Raw genomic sequence first — 22,391 nt, 5'->3', positions numbered from 1 at the left:
GGGTTAGTACTGAGGAGGATTGGACTAAATACATGGGGTTACAGGGACAGGCGCTGTGTGGGATTGTGTTTGGTGCAGCCTCGATGGGCCGAATGGCCTCCTTCTGCACTGCAGGGATTCTATGACTTGATTACTCTATGATTCCAAAAAGTCCTTTAACTGAATGGCTTGCTGGGCCATTTCAGAGTCAACCACATTGCTGTGGCTCTGGAGTCACATGTAGGCCAGACCAGGTAAGGACGGCAGATTTCCTTCTCTAAAGGACATTAGTGACCCAGATGGGTTTTTCCGACAATCGACAATGGTTTCATCGTCATCAGTAGATTCTTAATACAATTCAAGTTACTGTGAAAATCCCCTCGTCGCCACACTCCGGCGCCTGTTCGGGTAACACTGAGGGAGAATTTAGCACGGCCAATGCACCCTAACCAGCACGTCTTTCGGACTGTGGGAGGAAACCGGAGCACCCGGAGGAAACCCACGCAGACACGGGGAGAACGTGCAGACTCCACACAGACAGTGACCCAAACTGGTAATCGAACCCGGGTCCCTGGCGCTGTGAGGCAGCAGTGCTAACCACTGTGCCACCGTGCCACCCGTACATTGATTCATTGACTCTGAAACACTGCTTACAAACCTGATGCTGGAACGGTCCATGACTTAACTAAAAAATCATCATTCTGTATTTTGAGGCTCACGTTCCATAACGATATTAAATTAAACAGCTCCATTATGAAAGGTAATGCGGATAGAAACTCACCGGCAGCAACACTGCGGGTCACAATAGATTCTTCTGCGTTTGATGTGGTTGGCAATTCTGAAAGGTAACAATGGAATACGCAGCGTTATCCTGTGTAAACACACTGCAGCTACTAGCATTTCAGGTACTGAGCGAGTGACGCACTGTCAGAGGGTCAGGACTGAGTGAGTGCCGCACTGTCAGAGGGTCAGTACTGAGGGAGCGCCGCACTGTCAGAGGGTCAGTACTGGGGGAGTGCCGCACTGTCAGAGGGTCAGTGCTGAGGTGGTGCCGCACTGTCAGAGGGTCAGTACTGAGGGAGCGCCGCACTGTCAGAGGGTCAGTGCTGAGGGAGTGCCGCACTGTCAGAGGGTCAGTACTGAGGGAGTGCTGCACTGTCAGAGCGTCAGTACTGAGGGAGTGCCGCACTGTCAGAGGGTCAGTACTGAGGGAGTGCCGCACTGTCAGAGGGTCAGTACTGAGGGAGTGCCGCACTGTCAGAGGGTCAGTACTGAGGGAGTGCCGCACTGTCAGAGGATCAGTACTGAGGGAGTGCCACACTGTCAGAGGATCAGTAGTGAGGACAATTGGAGTAAATACACGGTGTTACGAGAATAGGGACTGGGCGGGATTGTTGTCGGCGAAAGCTTGATGGGCCGAATGGCCTCCTTCAGCACGATAGGGATTCTATGACTTTATGATTCTGTGATTCCAAAGTGTCCTTGAACTGAGTGGCTTGCTGGGCCATTTCAGAGTTAACCGTCTTGCTGTGGCTCTGGAGTCACATGTAGGCCAGACCGGGTAAGGACCATAGATTTCCTCCCCTAAAGGACATTAGTGACCCAGATGGGTTTTTCCAACAATCGACAATGGTTTCATGGTCATCAGTCGACTTTTAATTCAATTCAAATTCCCACCATCTGCCTTGATTCGAACTTGGGTTCCCAAAGCATTGTTCTGGAGTCTCTGGATTATAATCCAGTGACAACACCACTACGCCACCGTCATTCAGAGAGTGAATGTTTGTGGATTGGGGCTGCTTTGTCCTGGATGGTGTCAAGCTTCTTGAGTGTTGTTGGAGCCGCACCCATCCAGGCAAGTGGGGAGTATTCCATCACACTCCTGACTTGTGCCTTGTAGATGGTGGACAGGCTCTGGGGAGTCAGGAGGTGAGTTCCTCACCGCAGGATTCCTAGCCTCTGAGCTGCTCATGTCGCCACGGTATCTACATGGTTGGTCCTGTTCAGTTTCTGGTCAATGGTAACCCCCAGGATATTCCCTAGGGTAAGGGGTTTGGATGGGGAGGAGTTTGTTAGGTGTGTTCAGGAGGGTTTCCTGACACAGCCTGTGGATAAGCCTACAAGAGGAGAGGCTGTACTCGATCTGGTACTGGCTAATGAGCCTGGACAGGTGTCGGATCTCTCAGTGGGGGAGCATCTTGGGGATAGTGATCATAACTCTATCTCCTTTACGCTAACATTCGAAAGAGATAGGATCAGGCAAGCTAGGAAAATGTTTATCTGGAGTAAACCACCAGGCAGGAGATTAGAGGCATAAATTGGAAGGAGGCATTCTCGAGAAAAAGTACTGAAGTAAGGTGGCAGACTTTCAAGGAATGTTTGTCTGGAGTTCTGCATGACAACGTTCCGATGAAACAGGGAGGTTATGGTAGGATACGGGAACCGTGGTGCACGAAAGCTGCGCTGAACCTAGTGAGAAAGAAAAGGAAAGCAAAAGGTTCAGAGAGCTAGGCGATGATAGGGATCTAGATGAGTATACGGCTTGCAGGAAGGGACTTAAGAAAGAAATTAGGAGAGCCAGAAGGGGTCACGAGAAGGCCTTGGCAGGTAAGATTAAGGAGAACCCTAAGGCGTTCTATAAACATGTGAAGAGTAAAAGGATGAGATGTGAAGGAATAGGACCAATAAAAGGTGAAGGTGAGAAAGTCTGTACAGAACCGGAAGAAATAGCAGAGGTGCATAATGAATATTTTACCTCGGTATTCACGGTGGAAAAAGACCTGGGTGGATGTACTACAGGATTGAGGCGGACTGAAAAGATTGAGTATGTGGACATTAAGAAAGAGGATGTGTTGGAAATTTTGAATAGCGTCAAGATAGATAAGTCGTGGGGACCGGATGGGATGTACCCCAGGTTACTGTGGGAGGCGAGGGAAGAGATTGCAGAGCCTCTGGCGATGATCTTTGCGTCGTTGATGGAGACAGGAGAGGTTCTGGAGGATTGGAGGATTGCGGATGTGGTTCCTATATTCAAGAAAGGGAATAGGGATAGCCCAGGAAATTACCGACCGGTGAGTCTAACCTCAGTGGTTGGTAAGTTGATGGAGAAGATCCTGAGGGACAGGATTTATGAACATTTAGAGAAGTTTAGTGTGCTCAAAAGTAGTCAGCACGGCTTTGTCAAAGGCAAATCGCGCCTTACGAGCCTGGTGGAGTTCTTTGAAAATGTGACTAAACACATTGACGAAGGAAAAGCGGTAGATGTGGTTTATATGGATTTTAGCAAGGCATTCGATAAGGTCCCCCATGCAAGACTTATCGAGAAAGTGAGAGGGCATGGGATCCAAGGGGCTGTTGCCTTGTGGATTCAGACGTCTTTTTCTGAATGGAGGTCGGTCACCAGTGGAGTGCCCCAGGGATCTGTTCTGAGACCCTTGCTGTTTGTCATTTTCATAAATGACCTGGATGAGGAAGTGGAGGGATGGGTTGGTAAGTTTGCCGATGACACGAAGGTTGGTGGGGTTGTGGATAGGTTGGTGGGATGTCAGAAGCTGCAGCGTGACATAGATAGGATGCAAGACTGGGCGGAGAAGTGGCAGATGGACTTCAACCCGGATAAATGTGTAGTGGTCCATTTTGGTTAAATGGGATGAAGGGGTAAAATATCAAGGGTAAGACTCTTAGCAGTGTAGAGGATCAGAAGGACCTTGGGGTCCGGATCCATAGGACTCTTAAATCGGCCTCGCAGGTAGAGGAGGTGGTTAAGAAGGCGTATGGTGTGCTGGCCTTCATCAATCGAGGGATTGAGTTTAGGAGTCGGGAGATAATGATGCAGCTTTATAAGACCCTCGTCAGACCCCACTTGGAATACTGTGCTCAGCTCTGGTCGCCTCATTACAGGAGCGATGTGGAAATGATTGAAAGGGTGCAGAGAAGATTTACAAGGATGTTGCTTGGATTGGTTGGCATGCCTTATGAGGATAGGCTGAGGGAGCTCGGTCTTTTCTCCTTGGAGAGACGAAGGATGAGAGGTGACCTGACAGAGGTGTACAAGATGTTGAGAGGTATAGATCGGGTGGATTCTCAGAGGCTTTTTCCCAGGGCTGAAATGGCTGCAACGAGAGGACACAGGGTTAAGGTGCGGGGGAGTAGGTACAGAGAAGATGTCAGGGATAAGTTTTTCACTCAGAGGGTGGTGGGTGAGTGGAATCGGCTGCCGTCAGTAGTGGTGGAGGCAAACTCAATAGGGTCTTTTAAGAGACTTCTGGATGAGTACATGGGACTTAATAGGATTGAGGGTTATAAGTAAGCCTATATGTAAGCCTAAGTAGGTAGGGACATGACTGGCGCAACTTGTGGGCCGAAGGGCCTGTTTGTGCTGTATTCTTTCTATGTTCTATGTTCTATGTTCTATATTGATAGTGGGGGATTCAGTGATGGCAATGCCATTGAGTGTCAAGAAGAAGCAGTATTGATGGAAATACATTTTCACATAAGACCACAGCTGGGCAAAGCCAGGATCATAGAATCCCTACAGTGCAGAAGGAGGCTGTTTGGCCCATCGAGCCTGCACTGATAACAATCCCACCCAGGCCCTATCACCATAACCCCAACTATTTAGCCTGCTAATCCCCCTGTTGCTAATGGACAACTTAGCATGGCCAATCAACCTAACCGGCACACCTTTGGACAGTGGGAGGAAACCGGAGCACCCAGAGGAAACCCACGCAGACACGGGGAGAACGTGCAGACTCCACACAGACAGTGACACGAGCTGGGAATCGAACCTGGGTCCCTGGTGCTGTGAGGCAGCAGTGCTAATCACAGTGCCACTCTGCCACCCGTACATTGATTCATCGAGTGTGAACCACAGCCGGCTTACAAACCTGATGCTGGAACGGTCCATGACTTCAGTAAAAAGTCATCATTCTGTATTTTGAGGTTCACGTTCCATAATGATATCAAATTAAACAGCTCCATTATGAAAGGTAATGCGGATAGAAACTCACCGGCAGCAACACTGCGGGTCACAATAGATTCTTCAGCGTTTGGTGTGGTTGGCAATTCTGAAAGGTAACAATGGAATACGCAGCGTTATCCTGTGTAAACACACTGCAGCTACTAGCATTTTAGGTGCTGAGCGAGTGCCGCACTGTCAGAGGGTCAGTACTGAGTGAGTGCCGCACTGTCAGAGGGTCAGTACTGGGGAGTGCCGCACTGTCAGAGGGTCAGTACTGAGTGAGTGCCGCACTGTCAGAGGGTCAGTGCTGAGGCAGTGCCGCACTGTCAGAGGGTCAGTACTGAGGGAGTGCCGCACTGTCAGAGGGTCAGTACTGAGGGAGTGCCGCACTGTCAGAGGGTCAGTACTGAGGGAGTGCAGCGCTGTTAGAGGGTCAGTGCTGAGGGAGTGCCGCACTGTCAGAGGGTCAGTACTGAGGGAGTGCTGCACTGTCAGAGGGTCAGTACTGAGGGAGTGCTGCACTGTCAGTGGGTCAGTACTGAGGAGGATTGGAGTAAATACATGGGGTTACGAGAATAGGGACTGGGTGGGATCTTTGTCGGCGAAAGGTGTCGAGCTTCTTGAGTGTTGTTGGAGCTGCACCCATCCAGGTAAGTGGGGAGTATTCCATCACACTCCTGACTTGTGCCTTGTAGATGGTGGACAGGCTCTGGGGAGTCAGGAGGTGAGTTACTCGCCACATTGTTCCTAGCCTCTGAGCTGCTCTTGTAGCCACTGTATCTACATGGTTGAGTTTCTGGTCAATGGTAACCCCCAGGATATTGAGAGTGGGGGATTCAGTGATGGCAATGCCATTGAGTGTCAAGAAGAAGCAGTATTGGTGGAAATAAATTTTCACATAAGACCACAGCTGGGCAAAGCCTGGATCATAGAATCCCAGTAAGAAGTTTAACAACACCAGGTTAAAGTCCAACAGGTTTATTTGGTAGCAAAAGCCACACAAGCCTTCGAGGCTCTAAGCCCCTTCTTCAGGTGAGTGGGAATTCTGTTCACAAACAGAATTTATAAAGACACAGACTCAATTTACATGAATAATGGTTGGAATGCGAATACTTACAACTAATGTTTGTGGATTGGGTGCCAATCAAGCGGGGCTGCTTTGTCCTGGATGGTGTCGAGCTTCTTGAGTGTTGTTGGAGCTGCACTCATCCAGGCAAGTGGGGAGTATTCCATCACACTCCTGACTTGTGGATTAGTTGTAAGTATTCGCATTCCAACCATTATTCATGTAAATTGAGTCTGTGTCTTTATAAATTCTGTTTGTGAACAGAATTCCCACTCACCTGAAGAAGGGGCTTAGAGCCTCGAAGGCTTGTGTGGCTTTTGCTACCAAATAAACCTGTTGGACTTTAACCTGGTGTTGTTAAACTTCTTACTGTGTTTACCCCAGTCCAACGCCGGCATCTCCACATCATAGAATCCCTACAGTGCAGAAGGAGGTCGTTCGGCCCATCGAGCCTGCACTGATAACAATCCCACCCAAGCCCTATCACCATAACCCCAACTATTTAGCCTGCTAATCCCCCTGTTGCTGATGGACAATTTAGCATGGCTAATCAACCTAACCGGAGGGAGTGCCACACTGTCAGAGGGTCAGTACTGAGGGAGTGCCGCACTGTCAGAGGGTCAGTACTGAGGGATTGCCGCACTGTCAGAGGGTCAATACTGAGAGAGTGCTGCACTGTCAGAGGGTCAGTGCTGAGGCAGTGCCACACTGTCTGAGGGTCAGTACTGAGGGAGTGCCGCACTGTCAGAGGGTCAGTGCTGAGGGAGTCTCCCTGCCCCCTTCCCGCCCCCCCGCGTCAGGTGTTATTCTTACCTGTGAATCCCCGGTGGGCTCCCTTTACCTGGTGCCCGTTTTTAAAATCCTGTCGTAACCCCTTGTTGACGTGATGTTGGAGACCCCAATCTAGAGGGTGGAACGAGACAGGGGAAGGCCATTAATGACATGAAAATATATTTAAATGAGGTTCCTACCCTGCCTGGGGACAATTTAGCATGGCCAATCCACCTAACCTGCACATCTTTGGACACTCAGGGACAATTTAGAATGGCCAATCCACCTAACCTACTATCCTTTGGACTGTGGGAGGAAACCGGAGCACCCGGAGAAAACCCATGGGTTTTTCCTGACAATCGACAATGGTTTCACGGTCACCAGTAGATTCTTAACCCCAGGTATTTTGTATTGAATTCAAATTCCACCAGCTGCCTTGGCGGGATTTGAACCACAGGTCCCTAGAACATTAGCTGAGTTTCTGGATTAATCGTCTAGCGATAATACCACTGAGCCATCACCTTACTACATCGTCTTTTAGAGAGGGGATGGTGGAGACCTTGGGGAGAATTAAATACAACAAAGAAATTACTGAAAATCCTTTGAATAACTTACTCTCATTGAGAATGTTGCTGAGTTCATTCATTCTTTTCCTCAGATCCCAGTTTGTCTCATTATTAAGTGACTCTACTGCAAGAGAGACAGATATCGATTTTCTACATCCAATACATAAGAACATAAGAACATAAGAAATAGGAGCAGGAGTAGGCCATCTAGCCCCTCGAGCCTGCCCCGCCATTCAATAAGATCATGGCTGATCTGACATGGATCAGTACCACTTACCCGCCTGATCCCCATAACCCTTAATTCCCTTACCGATCAGGAATCCATCCATCCGCGCTTTAAACATATTCAGCGAGGTAGCCTCCACCACCTCAGTGGGCAGAGAATTCCAGAGATTCACCACCCTCTGGGAGAAGAAGTTCCTCCTCAACTCTGTCTTAAACTGACCCCCCTTTATTTTGAGGCTGTGTCCTCTAGTTTTAACTTCCTTACTAAGTGGAAAGAATCTCTCCGCCTCCACCCTATCCAGCCCCCGCATTATCTTATAAGTCTCCATAAGATCCCCCCTCATCCTTCTAAACTCCAACGAGTACAAACCCAATCTCCTCAGCCTCTCCTCATAATCCAAACCCCTCATCTCCGGTATCAACCTGGTGAACCTTCTCTGCACTCCCTCCAATGCCAATATATCCTTCCTCATATAAGGGGACCAATACTGCACACAGTATTCCAGCTGCGGCCTCACCAATGCCCTGTACAGGTGCAGCAAGACATCCCTGCTTTTATATTCTACATAATGGCGGAACATCAGAATGAAAGAAATTGAAGCAACTATTTTCTCACGGTGGTGATAAAAACTCCTTTCTTTAATGTTTATCATCTTTTATTTCCAACAAACCCATCACTCACAACTCACTACTTGGCGACACGGTGGCGCCGTGGTTAGCACTGCTGCCTCACAGCGCCAGGGACGCAGGTTCGATTCCCGACTTGGGTCACTGTCTGTGTGGAGTTTGCATGTTCCCCCCGTGTCCGCAAGGATTTTCTCCGGGTGCTCCAGTTTCCTCCCACAGTCCAAAAGATGTGTCGGTTGTGGGGATTGACCATTGTGAATTGGAGGTGGATTAGTGGGGCAAATATATGGGGCTACAGGGTAGGGCCTGGGCGGGATGCTCCCATGAAATGGAGTGGAGATGCCGGCGTTGGACTGGGGTGAACACAGTAAGAGTAACAACCTGGTGTTGTTAAAACTCTTCCCATGAAATGGAACCAGGAACTTTTTATAGAGAGACCCATGGGGGAATAGAGAGAGCAGAGGCTTAGGGGAAGAATTATTTTTTCATTCAGTCGTGGGACATGGGCATCGCTGGCTGGACCCAGCATTTATTGCCCATCCCTAGTTGCCCCTTGAGAAGGTGGTGGTGAGCTGCCATCTTGAATCGCTGCAGTCCATGTTCTGTGGGTTGACCCACAATGCCGTTAGGGAGGGAATTCTAGGTTTTTTGACCCAGCGACTGCGAAGGAACGGCCGATATATTTCCAAGTCAGGATGGTGAGTGGCTGGGAGGGGGAACTTGCAGGTGGTGGCGTTCCCATGTATCTGCTGCCCTTGTCCTTCTAGATGGAAGTGGTCGTGGGGGTTTGAAAGGTTTATACTCGGTCCCCTGCTAGCCGGTGAGTGGTGGAGAGACTGTGCAAACTTAAAACCAAATAAAACTCTGACAAAAATGTTTGGAGTTACTTACTATGGTATTGCATCTTGCTGAGGTTAGTCATTAATTCCATTTGCCTTTCCATTTGACCTTGGAATGTTGAGACTGAAAAACACAATCGAGCTTCAGCATTAAATATGAAACACCCCAACGCCAGAAACAGGAAACTGTGCTGCAAACGTTTTGTTAAAGTGTGAAAAGCCTTTTTATCGAAGTTTGAGCTTTTATTTGTTGTAGAGAGTGTGTCTATTCTATACTTCAGCTGATACATTAATCAGAATATAATAATTAAATATCTTTTGGATATTCTCTATGGAATGTGAATAATGGTCATGAATTAATATAACTCAATAATAAATGTGCGGCACGGCGGCACAGTGGTTAGCACTGCTGCCTCACAGCGCCAGGGACACGGGTTCAATTCCCGGCCTGGGTCACTGTCTGTGCGGAGTCTGCACGTTCTCCCCGTGTCTGCGTGGGTTTTCCTCCGGGTGCTCAGGTTTCCTCCCATAGGCCAAAGATGTACAGGTTAGGTGGATTGGCCGTGCTAAATTGCCCCATAGTGTCCAATGATGTGCAGGTTAGGGGGATAGGGTGGGGGAGAGGGGCTAAGTAAGATGCTGGGTCGGGTTTTACGGCCTTGCTCGTCCCGAAACCGTAAAATCCCACCCTAGTTCAATGGACCTTTCTACGATCTGTCCCTCGCCCGCTCCGATTCCCGTGGCGGGCGGAGCGGTAAAATTCCAGCCAATCTGTCAGAGAGTCAGTGCAGACTCGATGGGCTGAATGGCCTACTTCTGCACTGGAGGGATTCTATGATTCCATGAAACAGATCCATTTCCTATTTCTGAAGGAAACTTGCCCAATTAATGGTCCCACCTCAAGCACAATTGGCCAAGTATTGACCAACTAACCCCCCTGCCAACCCCCATTGCTTTCCTGCAGCCTGAGTTGCTCTGTGACCTTGGGACTCTGATGCCTGTCCTTCCAGAGGCAGCCACAGCCTCCCAGTGGCGCTGCTGAGCACAATGGCTGCCCACCTCTGATTGGCAGGCAGCTCTCAGTGGGCAGGACTCCCGCCCCCACCCCCCATCATCTTGATGCCGGGGGAAGACCTGCCGCAGTCTGATTGGCTCAGTGGGCCTAGTGGACAAGTAGGCCCAGCGAGACTCCCGATGCCTCAACCAGATCCCACCTATCGAGTTACTTTTTACAAATTTATTATTGTCACAAGTAGGCTGACATTAACACTGCAATGAAGTTACTGTGGAAATCCCCTAGTCGCCACACTCCGGCGCCTGTTCGGGTACACGGAGGGAGAATGGACAACGCACCTAATCACACGTCTTTCGGACTGTGGGAGGAAACCGGAGCACCCGGAGGAAACCCACGCAGACACGGGGAGAACGTGCAAACTCCGCACAGACAGTGACCCAAGCCAGGAATCGAACCCGGGTCCCTGGCGCTGTGAAGTAGCAGTGCTAACCACTGTGCCACCGTGCCGTAGCAGGGTGAGACGCAGCTTGGGTGGAACGTAAACACCAGCGCAGACCAATTGAGGCTGTTTCTGTTCCGGAGATTCAATGTAACTGGATATCAAAGCTGTGCCATTTGGGAGCGGGCGTCTTGGTTCTCTCAACTCCCCCCTCCCACATCCTCTCTGAAAACATGGGATTCTCAGTAGAATTCCTACGGTGTTTTGTTGAATCTCTTCCGTAACTCTAGAGGATAATTAGGGAGAATGGTGATGTTGCCAGGATTTGGCAGGTGATTGGGAAATGATGCAACGCAGATATTCCACATTCCAGAGTTTGGAAATGATACCAGCCAAAGAGCAGGAGCTAGGGTAGAGCGCGGACAATGTCCATTCCCTGGCCTCGTGTGTCTCGCTCTCTCACAGGGAATTTCTGTCTCATTAGTTTGAAATACTTACTGCTTGAAATGCAAACCATAAGCAGGACGAAAGTCACAAAGAAAGAGATGCCCAGAATCAGGAAGAGGAAACAAGCCTTTCCTCGCAGAATGGAACATCCTCCACATGAAATCTCTCTTCCACAACCTGTAAAAAACGAAATGGAGATGATCGGTTTACTTGTAGCTCAGTGAAGTTTCGGGTTAATGCTACAGTTCCTACTCAGTTCCTAATCAGTTCGATTCGCGGCTTGCGTCACTGTCTGTGTGGGGTTTGCACGTTCTCCCCCGTGTTTGCGTGGGTTTCCTCCGGGTGTTCCAGTTTCCTCCCACACTCCAAAACACGTGCTGGTTAGGGTGCATTGGCCGTGCTAAATTCTCCCTGAGTGCACCTGAACAGGCACCGGAATGTGGCGACTAGGGGGTTTCCACTGTAACTTCATTGCGATGTTAATGTCAGCCTTACCTGTGACACTAATAAATAAACTTTTTTTAAAATCTTAAAAACTGAGGGAGACTGATTGAAGAGTTGGATCTATTGTTCTAGGTCTCTCTCTGCTAAATGACCCCAGTTATTTCACTGTTCAATGTTGGGTGTTGAAGTTTAGAATTCATGTTCAATTAACTGGCGTTCGATAAGGTCCCCCATGCAAGGCTTCTTGAAAAAGTGAGAGGGCATGGGATCCAAGGGGCAGCTGCCCTGTGGATCCAGAACTGGCTTGCCCAAAGGAGGCAGAGAGTGGGTATAGATGGGTCTTTTACTAAATGGAGGTCGGTCACCAGTGGTGTGCCCCAGGGATCTGTTCTGGGACCCTTGCTGTTTGTCATTTTCATAAATGACCAGGATGAGGAAGTGGAGGGACGGGTTGGTAAGTTTGCTGACGTCACAAAGGTTGGTGGGGTTGTGGATAGTCTGGAGGGATGTCAGAAGTTACAGAGGGACATAGATAGGATGCAAGACTGGGCGGAGAAGTGGCAGATGGACTTCAACCCAGATAAATGCGTCGTGGTCCATTTTGGCAGGTCGAATGGGATGAAGGAGTACAATATGAAGGGAAAGATTCTTAGTACGGTAGAGGATCAGAAGGACCTTGGGGTCCGGGTCCATAGGACTCTAAAATCGGCCCCGCAGGTGGAGGAGGTGGTTAAGAAGGCGTATGATGTGCTGGCCTTTATCAATCGAGGGATTGAGTTTAGGAGTCCGGGGATAATGATGCAGCTATATAAGACCCTCGTCAAACCCCACTTGGAGTACTGTGCTCAGTTCTGGTCGCCTCATTACAGGAAGGATGTGGAAAAGATTGAAAGGGTGCAGAGGAAATTTACAAGGATGTTGCCTGGATTGAGTGGCATGCCTTATGAGGATAGACTGAGGGAGCTCGGTCTTTTCTCCTTGGAGAGACGTAGGATGAGAGGAGACCTAATAGAGCTATATAAGATGTTGAGAGGCATCATAGAAATCATAGAAACCCTACAGTACAGAAAGAGGCCATTCGGCCCATCGAGTCTGCACCGACCACAATCCCACCCAGGCCCTACCCCCATATTCCTACACATTTTACCCACTAATCCCTCTAATCTACGCACCCCAGGACACTAAGGGGCAATTTTAGCATGGCCAATCAACCTAACCCGCACATCTTTGGACTGTGGGAGGAAACCGGAGCACCCGGAGGAAACCCACGCAGACACGAGGAGAATGTGCAAACTCCACACAGACAGTGACCCAAGCCGGGAATCGAACCCAGGTCCCTGGAGCTGTGAAGCAGCAGTGCTAACCACTGTGCTACCGTGCCGCCCTCGCATAGATCGGGTGGACTCTCAGAGGCTTTTTCCCAGGGTGGAAATGGCTGCTACGAGAGGACACAGGTTTAAGGTGCTGGGGTGTAGGTACAGGGGAAATGTTAGGGGGAAGTTTTTCACCCAGAGGGTGGTGGGCGTTGGAATCGGCTGCCGTCAGTGGTGGTGGAGGCAAACTCAATAGGGTCTTTTAAGAGACTCCTGGATGAGTACATGGGACTTAACAGGATGGAGGGTTATAGATAGGCCTAAAAGGTAGGGATATGTTCGGCACAACTTGTGGGGCCGAAGAGCCTGTTTTGTGCTGTAGTTTTCTATGTTTCTATGTTTCTAACTGCTTCAGTGTCTTTTTATATTAATTTACAGATGTGAGCATCTCTGGCTGGTCAGCATTTATTGCCCATCCCTAGTTGCCCTTGGAGGGCAGTTGAGAGTCAACCACATTGCTGTGGCTCTGGAGTCACATGTAGGCCAGACCGGGTAAGGACGGCAGATTTCCTTCCCTAAAGGGACATCAGTGACCTAGATGGGTTTTTCCGACAATCGACAATGGGTTATCAGTAAATTCTTAATTCCAGATACTTTTTATTGGATTTGAATTCCACCTTCTACCATGGTGGGATTCGAACCCTGAACCCCAGAATATTAGCTGAGTTTCTGGATTATAAATCGAGCGATAATACCACTGGGCCATCAACTCCAAAGGTTTCATGGCCATCAGTATACTATTTAATGAATTCAAATTTCACCCTCTGCTGTGGCGGGATTCGAACCCTGATCCCGAGAACATTGTCCTGGGTTTTTGGATTAATAGTCCACTGACAATACCACTGTGCCACCCCCTCCCCTGAAACATCGAGATGATTGTAATCGAACCACACTCTACACAAAGGTATTTCTTCCCAGCTGCCTGTTAATTGCTTTTGGAATTACCTTAAACCTGAGCCTCCGACATTCACTTCTCACCTAAAGTGAGGGCCAATTTATGCGTGAGATTTAGCAACGAGACACACACTGGCCGTACGCCAGTCAAAAATAAAACCCCAACCCAGGAGACAAGGAGAAGAAATAGGAATGTCTCCTTGACATTTAACCACTGGGACTTGCTATTTGGGCCAACTCTTCGGTTGAGTTTCCACAGTAGGAAGGCCAGTACTGGGGGAAGTGTAATGAAGATAAACCCACAGGAGGCGGGAGTTTTTGTTTCTACTCGGTGAGGTGTTATGGTCTGGAACCCGCTGTCTGAAAGCGCGATGGAAGCGGATCCAAAAGGGAATTTGATCAATTAAAATGTCGGCCTATGGGGAAAGAGCAGGCATATGGGGGGGGGGGGGTTGCGAGGTGGGGGTTGGGGGGGGCGGTGTGGTGGTTGGGACCAATTGGATAGCTCTTCTGGAGACATAGCACTCACAACATGGGCCGAATGGCCTCCTTCTATGCTATGCACTCTCTCCTAAGCAATCACATCGTTCCTGTAATGTGGTGACCAGAGCTGTGCACGATACACCAGTGTTTTATACAACTCCAACATTATAGAATCATGGAATCCTACAGTGCAGAAGGAGGCCATTCAGCCCATCAAGTCTGCACTGACCACAATCCCACCCAGGCCCCATCCCCATAACCCCATGCATTTACCCTAGCTAGTCCCCCCCTGACACCAAGCAATTTAGCACGACCGATCCACCTAACCAGCACATCTTTGGGACTGTGGGAGGAAACCGGAGCACCCGGAGGAAAGCCACGCAGACACGGGGAGAACGTGTAGACTCCACACAGACAGTGACCCAAGCCGGGAATCGAACCCGGGTCCCTGGCGCTGTGAGGCAGCAGTGCTAACCACTGTGCCACCAGGCAGGATTTTATGGCCTCGCTCACCCCAAAACCATTTCCACTGTCCACCCCTTGCCCTCTCCGGTTCCCACGGCGGACAGGGTGGTAACATTCCGGACTATATCCTTACTTTTATATTCTGTATCTCTGCCATTGAAGGAAAGCATTCCATCTGCCTTCTTTACAACCTTGTTTACTGCTGCCTTTAGGAATCTGTGTACTTGTACTTATGGTCTTATGCCAAGATCTCTCACTTCATCTCAGTATACTCCCGTTAAGTGTGAGATACATTTACATTTCTTTATTTTACAAATTTTAATAATAGAATCATTGAGGTTTACAGCATGGAAACAGGCCCTTCGGCCCAACTTGTCCATGCCGCCCCTTTTTTTTTAACCACTAAGCTAATCCCAATTGCCCGCATTTGGCCCATATCTCTCTATACCCACCGTACCCATGTAACTGTCAAAATGCTTTTCAAAAGACAAAACTGTACCTGCCTCTACTACTACCTCTGGCAGCTTGTTCTAGACACTCACCACCCTCTGTGTGAAAAAATTGCCCCTCTGGACCCTTTTGTATCTCTCCCCTCTCACCTTAAAGCTATGCCCTCTAGTTTTAGACTCCCCTACCTTTGAGAAAAGATATTGACTATCTAGCCGATCTGTGCCCCTCATTATTTTATAGACCTCTATAAGATCACCCCTCAGCCTCCTGCGCTCCAAAGAAAAAAGTCCCAGTCTATCCAGCCTCTCCTTATAACTCAATCCATCAAGTCCCGGTAGCATCCGAGAAATTTTTTTCTGCACTCTTTCTCGTTTAATAATATCTTTTCTATAATAGGGTGACCAGAACTGAGCACAGTATTCCAAGTGTGGCCTTACCAATGTCTTGTACAACTTCAACAAGACGTCCCAACTCCTGTGTTCAATATTCTGACCAATGAAACCAAGCATGCCGAATGTCTTCTTCACCACTCTGTCCACCTGTGAATCCACTCCACAATATTGGTGATATCGCCTTTCCCCAGGAATAAATGTTACATTAGTCAAATTGAACCAACTGGAGATTTTCTTTCCCCTTGCTAATCCCTCGCTGAGATTTTCACCTTCTCCGTCTGAGTCTAACCTAGCAGAGTATTCCTGCCTGTTACACAGTCCACCTGCCCTCTGAAGCAAATGACATGAAAACAAAGTGAGGTTAACAACAACGTTTTACCCCCTTCAATCTGTCATTCCTTAAAGTTCTTCACATCAGAGAGAAAGACTTCAGAAAGAAACTTTCAGGAAAAAGTTCTTTTTAACAGCGGTACAGTGGTTAGCACTGCTGCCTCACAGCGCCAGGGACCTGGGTTCAATTCCCGGGTTGGGTCACTGTCTGTGTGGGGTGTGCATGTTCTCCCCGTGTCTGTGTGGGTTTCCTCCGGGTGCTCCGGTTTCCTCCCACAGTCCAACGATATACGGGCTAGGTGGATTGGCCACGCTAAAATTGCCCCTGAGTGTCAGGGGGACTAGCTAGGGTAAATGCATGGGGTTATGGGGATTGTGGTCGGTGCTGACTCGATGGGCCAAATGGCCTCCTTCTGCGATGTATGATTCTATTTACCAGTGTCACAAGTAGGCTTACATTAACACTGCAATTAAGTTACTGTGAAAATCCCCTAGGCGTCACACTCTGGCACCCCTCTTCGGGTACACTGAGGGAGAATTTAGCACGGCCAATGCACCCTAACCAGCACGTCTTTCAGACTGTGGGAGGAAACTGGAGCACCCGGAGGAAACCCACGCAGACACGGGGAGAACGTGCAGACTCCACACAGACAGTGACCCCAAGCCAGGAATCGAACCGGGGTCCCTGGCGCTGTGAGGCAGCAGTGCTAACCACTGTGCCACCGTGCCACCCTGTATTCGGCAATACACCAATCCCCTCTGTTCTGATTTGCCAAATTGTTTGTTGTCTTGAAGAAATGGCTTTCAATCCATTGCCTTCTGTTAATAATTAAATGTTAATACGGCGGCACGGTGGCACAGTGGTTAGCACTGCTGCCTCACAGCGCCAGAGACCCGGGTTCGATTCCCGTCTTGGGTCACTGTCTGTGTGAAGTCTGCACATTCTCCCTGTGTCTGCGTGGGTTTCTTCCGGGAGCTCCGGTTTCCTCCCATAGTCCGGAAGACGTGCTGGTTAGGGTGGATTGGCCATGCTAAATTCTCCCGCAGTGTAACCCGAATTGGGGCCAGAGTGGGACAACTAGGGGATTTTCACAGTAACGTCATTGCAGTGTTAATGTAAGCTGACGTGTGACACTAATAAATAAACTTTAAACTTAATAAAATACCACAGTGGGGAAATAAAGCAGACAACAGGCCATATTTCAAATATTTGAAAATACTGAACTGTTTTTATCCTTTTATCAACTCATCGTATATTAAGTTGATCTTCCTCTACACCCTAGCTATGACTGTAAGTAGTCTCACAACACCAGGTTAATGTCCAACAGGTTTATTTGGTAGCACGAGCTTTTGGAGTGCCGCTCCTTCATCAGGTGATGAAGGAGCAGCGCTCCGAAAGCTCGTGATTCCAAATAAACCTGTTGGACATTAACCTGGTGTTGTGAGATTTCTCACTGTGCCCACGCCAGTCCAACGCTGGCATCTCCACATCATGGCTATCTATGACTGTAACACTACATTCTGCACCCTCTCCTTTCCTTCTCTATGAACGGTATGCTTTGTCTGAAAAGACGCAAGAAACAATGCTTTTCACTGTACACAAACACATGTGACAATAATAAATCAAATCAAATTAAACTTGTCCAAAGAAACTGATCTTTGTCTAAACAACGGGTGGGGATGATTGTCCGATAAACGCTGGGGCCGTCAATCAGGGTATGTCGGTGGACACTGTTGAGAGCAACATCGACCCATTTCGCACTCTCTCCGCCCGAGGGAGGTCTACTCTGAAAAGAACGAGGCGAGGCAACTTTCAAACCATCCCTCTAAACCCTTTCACCATCCAACAACAAAGGGGAAGGGGGGGGTGGTCGTTGGATGGTCGGATATAGCTTCCCAATATCAGGAGAGAATTCTTCAAAGAAGGGTAGACTTATTACTATTAATAATACCAATAAATATCATTAAACTTGCGGTAATTATTTTGAGGATATACCTGGAACGGCATAAATAAAGAATGTTCAGGAGAGATTTGGTAACTGCCTTTAAAATTATGAAGGGTTCTGTGGGAGTAAATAAGAAGGAACTGTTTCTACTGGAAACCAAGAAGAAGGGGCTTATAGAATCTTAGAATCCCTACAGTGCAGAAAGAGACCATTCAGCCCATCAAAGAACAAAGAAAATTACAGCACAGGAACAGGCCCTTCGGCCCTGCAAGCCTGCACCGACCACGCTGCCCGTCTGAACTAAAACCCCCTACCCTTCCGGGGACCGTATCCCTCTATTCCCATCCTATTCATTTGTCAAAACGCCCCTTAAAACTCACTATCGCATCTGCTTCCACTACCTCCCCCCGGCAACGAGTTCCAGGCACCCACCCCCACCCTCTGTGTAAAAAAAACTTGCCTCGTACATCTCCTTTAAACCTGACCCCATCACACCTTAAACCTGTGCCCCCCTAGGAATTGACTCTCCCACCCTGGGAAAAAGCTTCAGACTACCCACTCTGTCCATGCCCCTCGTAATCTTGTAGACTTGTAGACATCGAGTCTGCACCGACCACAATCTCACCCAGCCCCTATCCCCGTAACCGCGTGTATTTACCCGAGCTAATTTCCCTGACAATAAGTGGCAATTTAGCACGGCCAATCAACCTAACCCGCACATCTTTGGACTGTGGGAGGAAACCCGAAACCCACGCAGACACGGGGAGAATGTACAAACTCTGCACAGACAGTGACCCAAGCCGGGAATCGAATCCGGATCCCTGGCGCTGTGAGACAGCAGTGCTAACCACTGTGCCACCGTGCCGTAATTGAAAAGGAACCCAGAGGGAGGATGAAAGAATTTATTTCTTGCGTCGCGAGCTGTTGTTATCTGAAATGCGTTGCCTGTCGGAAGTAGGTTTAATTGCGAAGGTTCATAAAATGCAAAAGAAGGCTGTTTGGCCCTTCATTCCTATGCTGACTCCCTTGGACAATCCATCCTATTAGTACCACTGCCTCCGATCTTCCCCCAGGGCCTTGCAAATGTTTCCTTGTCAAGAATTTTCCCTTTGGAAAGTTCCTGATGAATCTGCCTCCACCGCCCTTTCAGGCAGCGCCTTCCAGATTTTTAAAAATTCATTCATGGGACATGGGCGTCGCTGGCTGGGCCAGCATTTATTGCCCATCCCTAGTTGCCCCTTGAGAAGGTGGTGGTGAGCCACCATCTTGAATCGCTGCAGTCCATGTTCTGTGGGTTGACCCACAATGCCGTTAGGGAGGGAATTCCAGGATTTTGACCCAGTGACTGCGAAGGAATGGTCGATATATTTCCAAGTCAGGATGGTGAGTGGCTTGGAGGGGAACTTGCAGGTGGTGGTGTTCCCATGTATCTGCTGCCCTTGTCCTTCTAGATGGAAGTGGTTGTGGGTTTGGAAGGTGCTGTCTAAGGATCTTTGGTGAATTGCTGCATCCTGTAGATAGTACACACTGCTGCTACTGAGCGTCGGTGGTGGAGGGAGTGGATGTTTGTGGATGTGGTGCCAATCAAGCGGGGCTGCTTTGTCCTGAGGGTTCACCGTGTTTAACAGAAAATGGCTCCTCATTCGCACCCCCTCACCCAATCTCACCCAATCACCTCAAATAATTTTTGGCAATTATTTGGAAAATATTGGGCGGAATTTTTCAGCTGTGCGTGCCCCGAGACTGGAAATTCCCACCCGGGTTCTCAACGGACCTTGAAATGGTCTGCCGAATTTTCCGTCACCCCAGGTCCCTCGCGCTGTGAGGCAGCAGAGCTAACCACTGTGTCACCATAAAGTAAGAAGTCTCACAACACCAGGTTAAAGTCCATCAGGTTTATTTGGTAGCAAATACCATAAGCTTTCGGAGCGCTGCTCCTTCATCAGATGGAGTGGAAATGTGCTCTCAAACAGGGCACAGAGACACAAAATCAAGTTACAGAATACTGATTAGAATGCGAATCCCTACAGCCAGCCAGGTCTTAAAGGTACAGACAATGTGGGTGGAGGGAGCATTAAACACAAGTTAACGAGATGTATATTGTCTCCAGACAGGACAGCTACCCTGCTATAGCTACATCACCATAAAGTCCCAGCCTATCCAGCCTCTCCATATAATCCAAAACTTCCAGTCCCGGTAACATCATTGAAAACCTTTTTTTTACCCTTTCCAGTTTAATAACGTCCCCCCTATGGCAGGGTGAGCAGAATTGAGCGCAGTGTTCCAAACGTGGTGGGCAAGACAAGACAGGAAATTTTTAGCCATTGTGTCCATGTAGCCCAATCCATCACTCAAACCAGCCTCCCATCCATTGACTCTGTCTACACTTCCCGCTGCCTCGGCAAAGCAGCCAGCATAATTAAGGACCCCACGCACCCCGGACATTCTCTCTTCCACTTTCTTCCGTCGGGAAAAAGATACAAAAGCCTGAGGTCACGTACCAAGCCACTCAAGAGCAGCTTCTTCCCTGCTGCCGTCAGACTTTTGAATGGACCTACCTCGCACTAAGTTGATCTTTCTCTACACCCTAGCTATGACTGTAACACTACATTCTGCACTCTCTCCTTTCCTTCTCTATGAACGGTATGCTTTGTCTGTATAGCACGCAAGAAACATACTTTTCACTGTATGTTAATACATGTGACAATAATAAATCAAATCAAATCAAATCCTCTGATCACTGAGTCCCCCCTGCCGCAAGGAAACAGTTTCTCCCTTACTCTCTCCTCTGTTGAGAGCCCTCTGGATTCCGGACACCTCAGTCAAAGCGAGTGGGACTTCCGATCGCCCCCCCCACCCGCCCCTGGCTGTGGACAGAGGGAGCAAGTCCTGTGCCGGTTTTTTGGGAGCTGCCCTTTACTCCACTTACCTCCGAGTTCCCCGTCCCACCGGCTGCGCCGACACGGGTTGGAGAAGTTGTTGTAGATGGATTCCTCCTCCCTGGTCCCGTGGAGAATGTGGAAGTTGCTGTACGTCGGTTCATGAGGCAGGGACCCGGACATGGTCCAATCCCGAGGAGGCTGTAGCGGACAGAACGCGGGAGACAGGACGATTCCGTTTTCAGCAATTTGCCGGAATGAAGTCAGCCTGAGGGGGAGGGGGTTGGCGGAGTTGGGGGGGGGGGGTGGGAGGGCGGATTGAGAACAGGTGGGCAGGTTATTTTTATTTTGCATGAACTTGACGTACTTTATTGGTTCAGTGCAAGATGATGTTATCTCTCGGACTTCCTGTAAGTTGATTATCTCAGCGGTGTACCAAAAGAGAAAATGGTAGTTATCAGAAATGATTACTTTTCATCAGCCTTTCTTATCCTGTTTATATTTCTTAACGTGGTGGTGGTGGTGGAGGGGGAGAGGGGGGGGGGGGGGGGCGGCGGGAGGGGGGAGGGTGGGGGGGGAGGTGGGAGGGGGGGGGGGGGGGCGGTAGAGATGTTGGCAGTCAGAGACGTGTTGCTGCTTCACCCAGGCCGGGGTGTGTTGTGAGTTGGTTCACAGAGCAAAACTTCCACTACTCTGCCGCGCAATGTGTATCTCAGAGATCATCTGCAAGAGGGAGGTTGACCTTTAATATCCATTACCCATGAGTGGGTCATGCATGAATCAATTGCACCAAAATTTCACCTACGCCACAGATTCAACTCCCAATCACCAATGTACAAGACATTGGGTCAGGTCATGTTTGGAGTACTGCGTACAATCCTGGTCACCCTGTTATAGTAAGGATGTTGTTAAACTGGAAAGGGTGCAATAAAGACTTACAAGGATGTTACCAGTACTGGAAAGGTTTGGATTATAAGGAGAGGCTGGATAGGCTGGGACTTTATGGTGGCACGGTGGTTAGCACTGCTGCCTCACAGCACCAGGGACCCGCGTTCGATTCCCGCATGGGTCACTGTCTGTGTGGAGTTTGCACCTTCTCCCCGTGTCTGCATGGGTTTCCTCCGGGTGCTCTGGTTTCCTCCCACAGTCCGCGCTGGTTAGGTAGATAGGCCATGCTAAATTGCCCCTTAATGTTCAAAGACATGCTGGTTAGGGTGCATTGGCTAAATTCTCCCTCAGTGTGCCCAAACAGGGTGGCGACTGGGGGATTTTCACTTCATTGCATTGTTAATGTAAGCCGACTTGTGACACCAATAAACAAACTTAAACTTTTTTCCCTGGGGCGTGGGAGGATGAGGGGTGGCCTTATGGAGGTTTATGAAATCATGAGGGGCAGAGATGAGGGGAATAGCCAAGGTCTTTTCCCCAGGGTAGGGGAGTCCAAAACTAGAGGGCAGAGGTTAAAGGTGAGAGGGGAAAGGTTTAAAAGGGACCTGAGGGGTGAATTTTTCACACAGAGGGTGGCGCGTGTATGGAACGAGCTGCCAGAGGAGGCGGTAGAGGCGGGTACAATTCCAACATTTAAAAGACTTTTGGACAGGTACATGGATAGGGAAAGGTTTAGAGGGATACGGGCCAAACACAGGCAAATGGGACTAGTTCAATTTAGGAAACCTGGTCAGCATGGACGAGTTGGGCTGAAGGGCCTGTTTCCGTGCTGTATATCTCGATGACTCTCTATGGCTCTAATCGACTAAGAGATTCTTGGTCATTACCATTTCCTTCATAGAATCACAGTGCA

The 22,391-nt window shown here is 49.0% G+C and overlaps 1 protein-coding gene across 3 annotated transcripts in view; it reads right to left on the bottom strand.

Annotated features, from left to right (window-relative positions):
- The window catches only part of LOC144507529 (uncharacterized), a 34,378-nt gene extending 13,529 nt beyond the window's left edge, over nt 1-20,849 (bottom strand). Inside the window, exons 1-7 of one of the 3 annotated variants that reach the window (XM_078234660.1) lie at nt 20,641-20,849; nt 10,986-11,111; nt 9,086-9,157; nt 7,392-7,466; nt 6,819-6,908; nt 4,989-5,045; nt 761-817 (exon numbers count right to left, since the gene is read on the bottom strand). In XM_078234660.1, coding sequence (XP_078090786.1) covers nt 761-817; nt 4,989-5,045; nt 6,819-6,908; nt 7,392-7,466; nt 9,086-9,157; nt 10,986-11,111; nt 20,641-20,773 — 610 coding nt within the window. In that variant the 5' untranslated portion in view covers nt 20,774-20,849. The remainder of the gene's footprint in view (nt 1-760; nt 818-4,988; nt 5,046-6,818; nt 6,909-7,391; nt 7,467-9,085; nt 9,158-10,985; nt 11,112-20,640) is intronic. The other 2 variants (XM_078234663.1, XM_078234662.1) reach the window with 2 other exon arrangements.
- Nucleotides 20,850-22,391: the final 1,542 nt, after the last annotated feature.

Source organism: Mustelus asterias, chromosome 19 (assembly GCF_964213995.1).
Source record: "Mustelus asterias chromosome 19, sMusAst1.hap1.1, whole genome shotgun sequence".
Taxonomy (NCBI): domain Eukaryota; kingdom Metazoa; phylum Chordata; class Chondrichthyes; order Carcharhiniformes; family Triakidae; genus Mustelus; species Mustelus asterias.
Note: the sequence above shows the minus strand (reverse complement) of the source record. Positions and strands in the feature narration are given on the sequence as shown.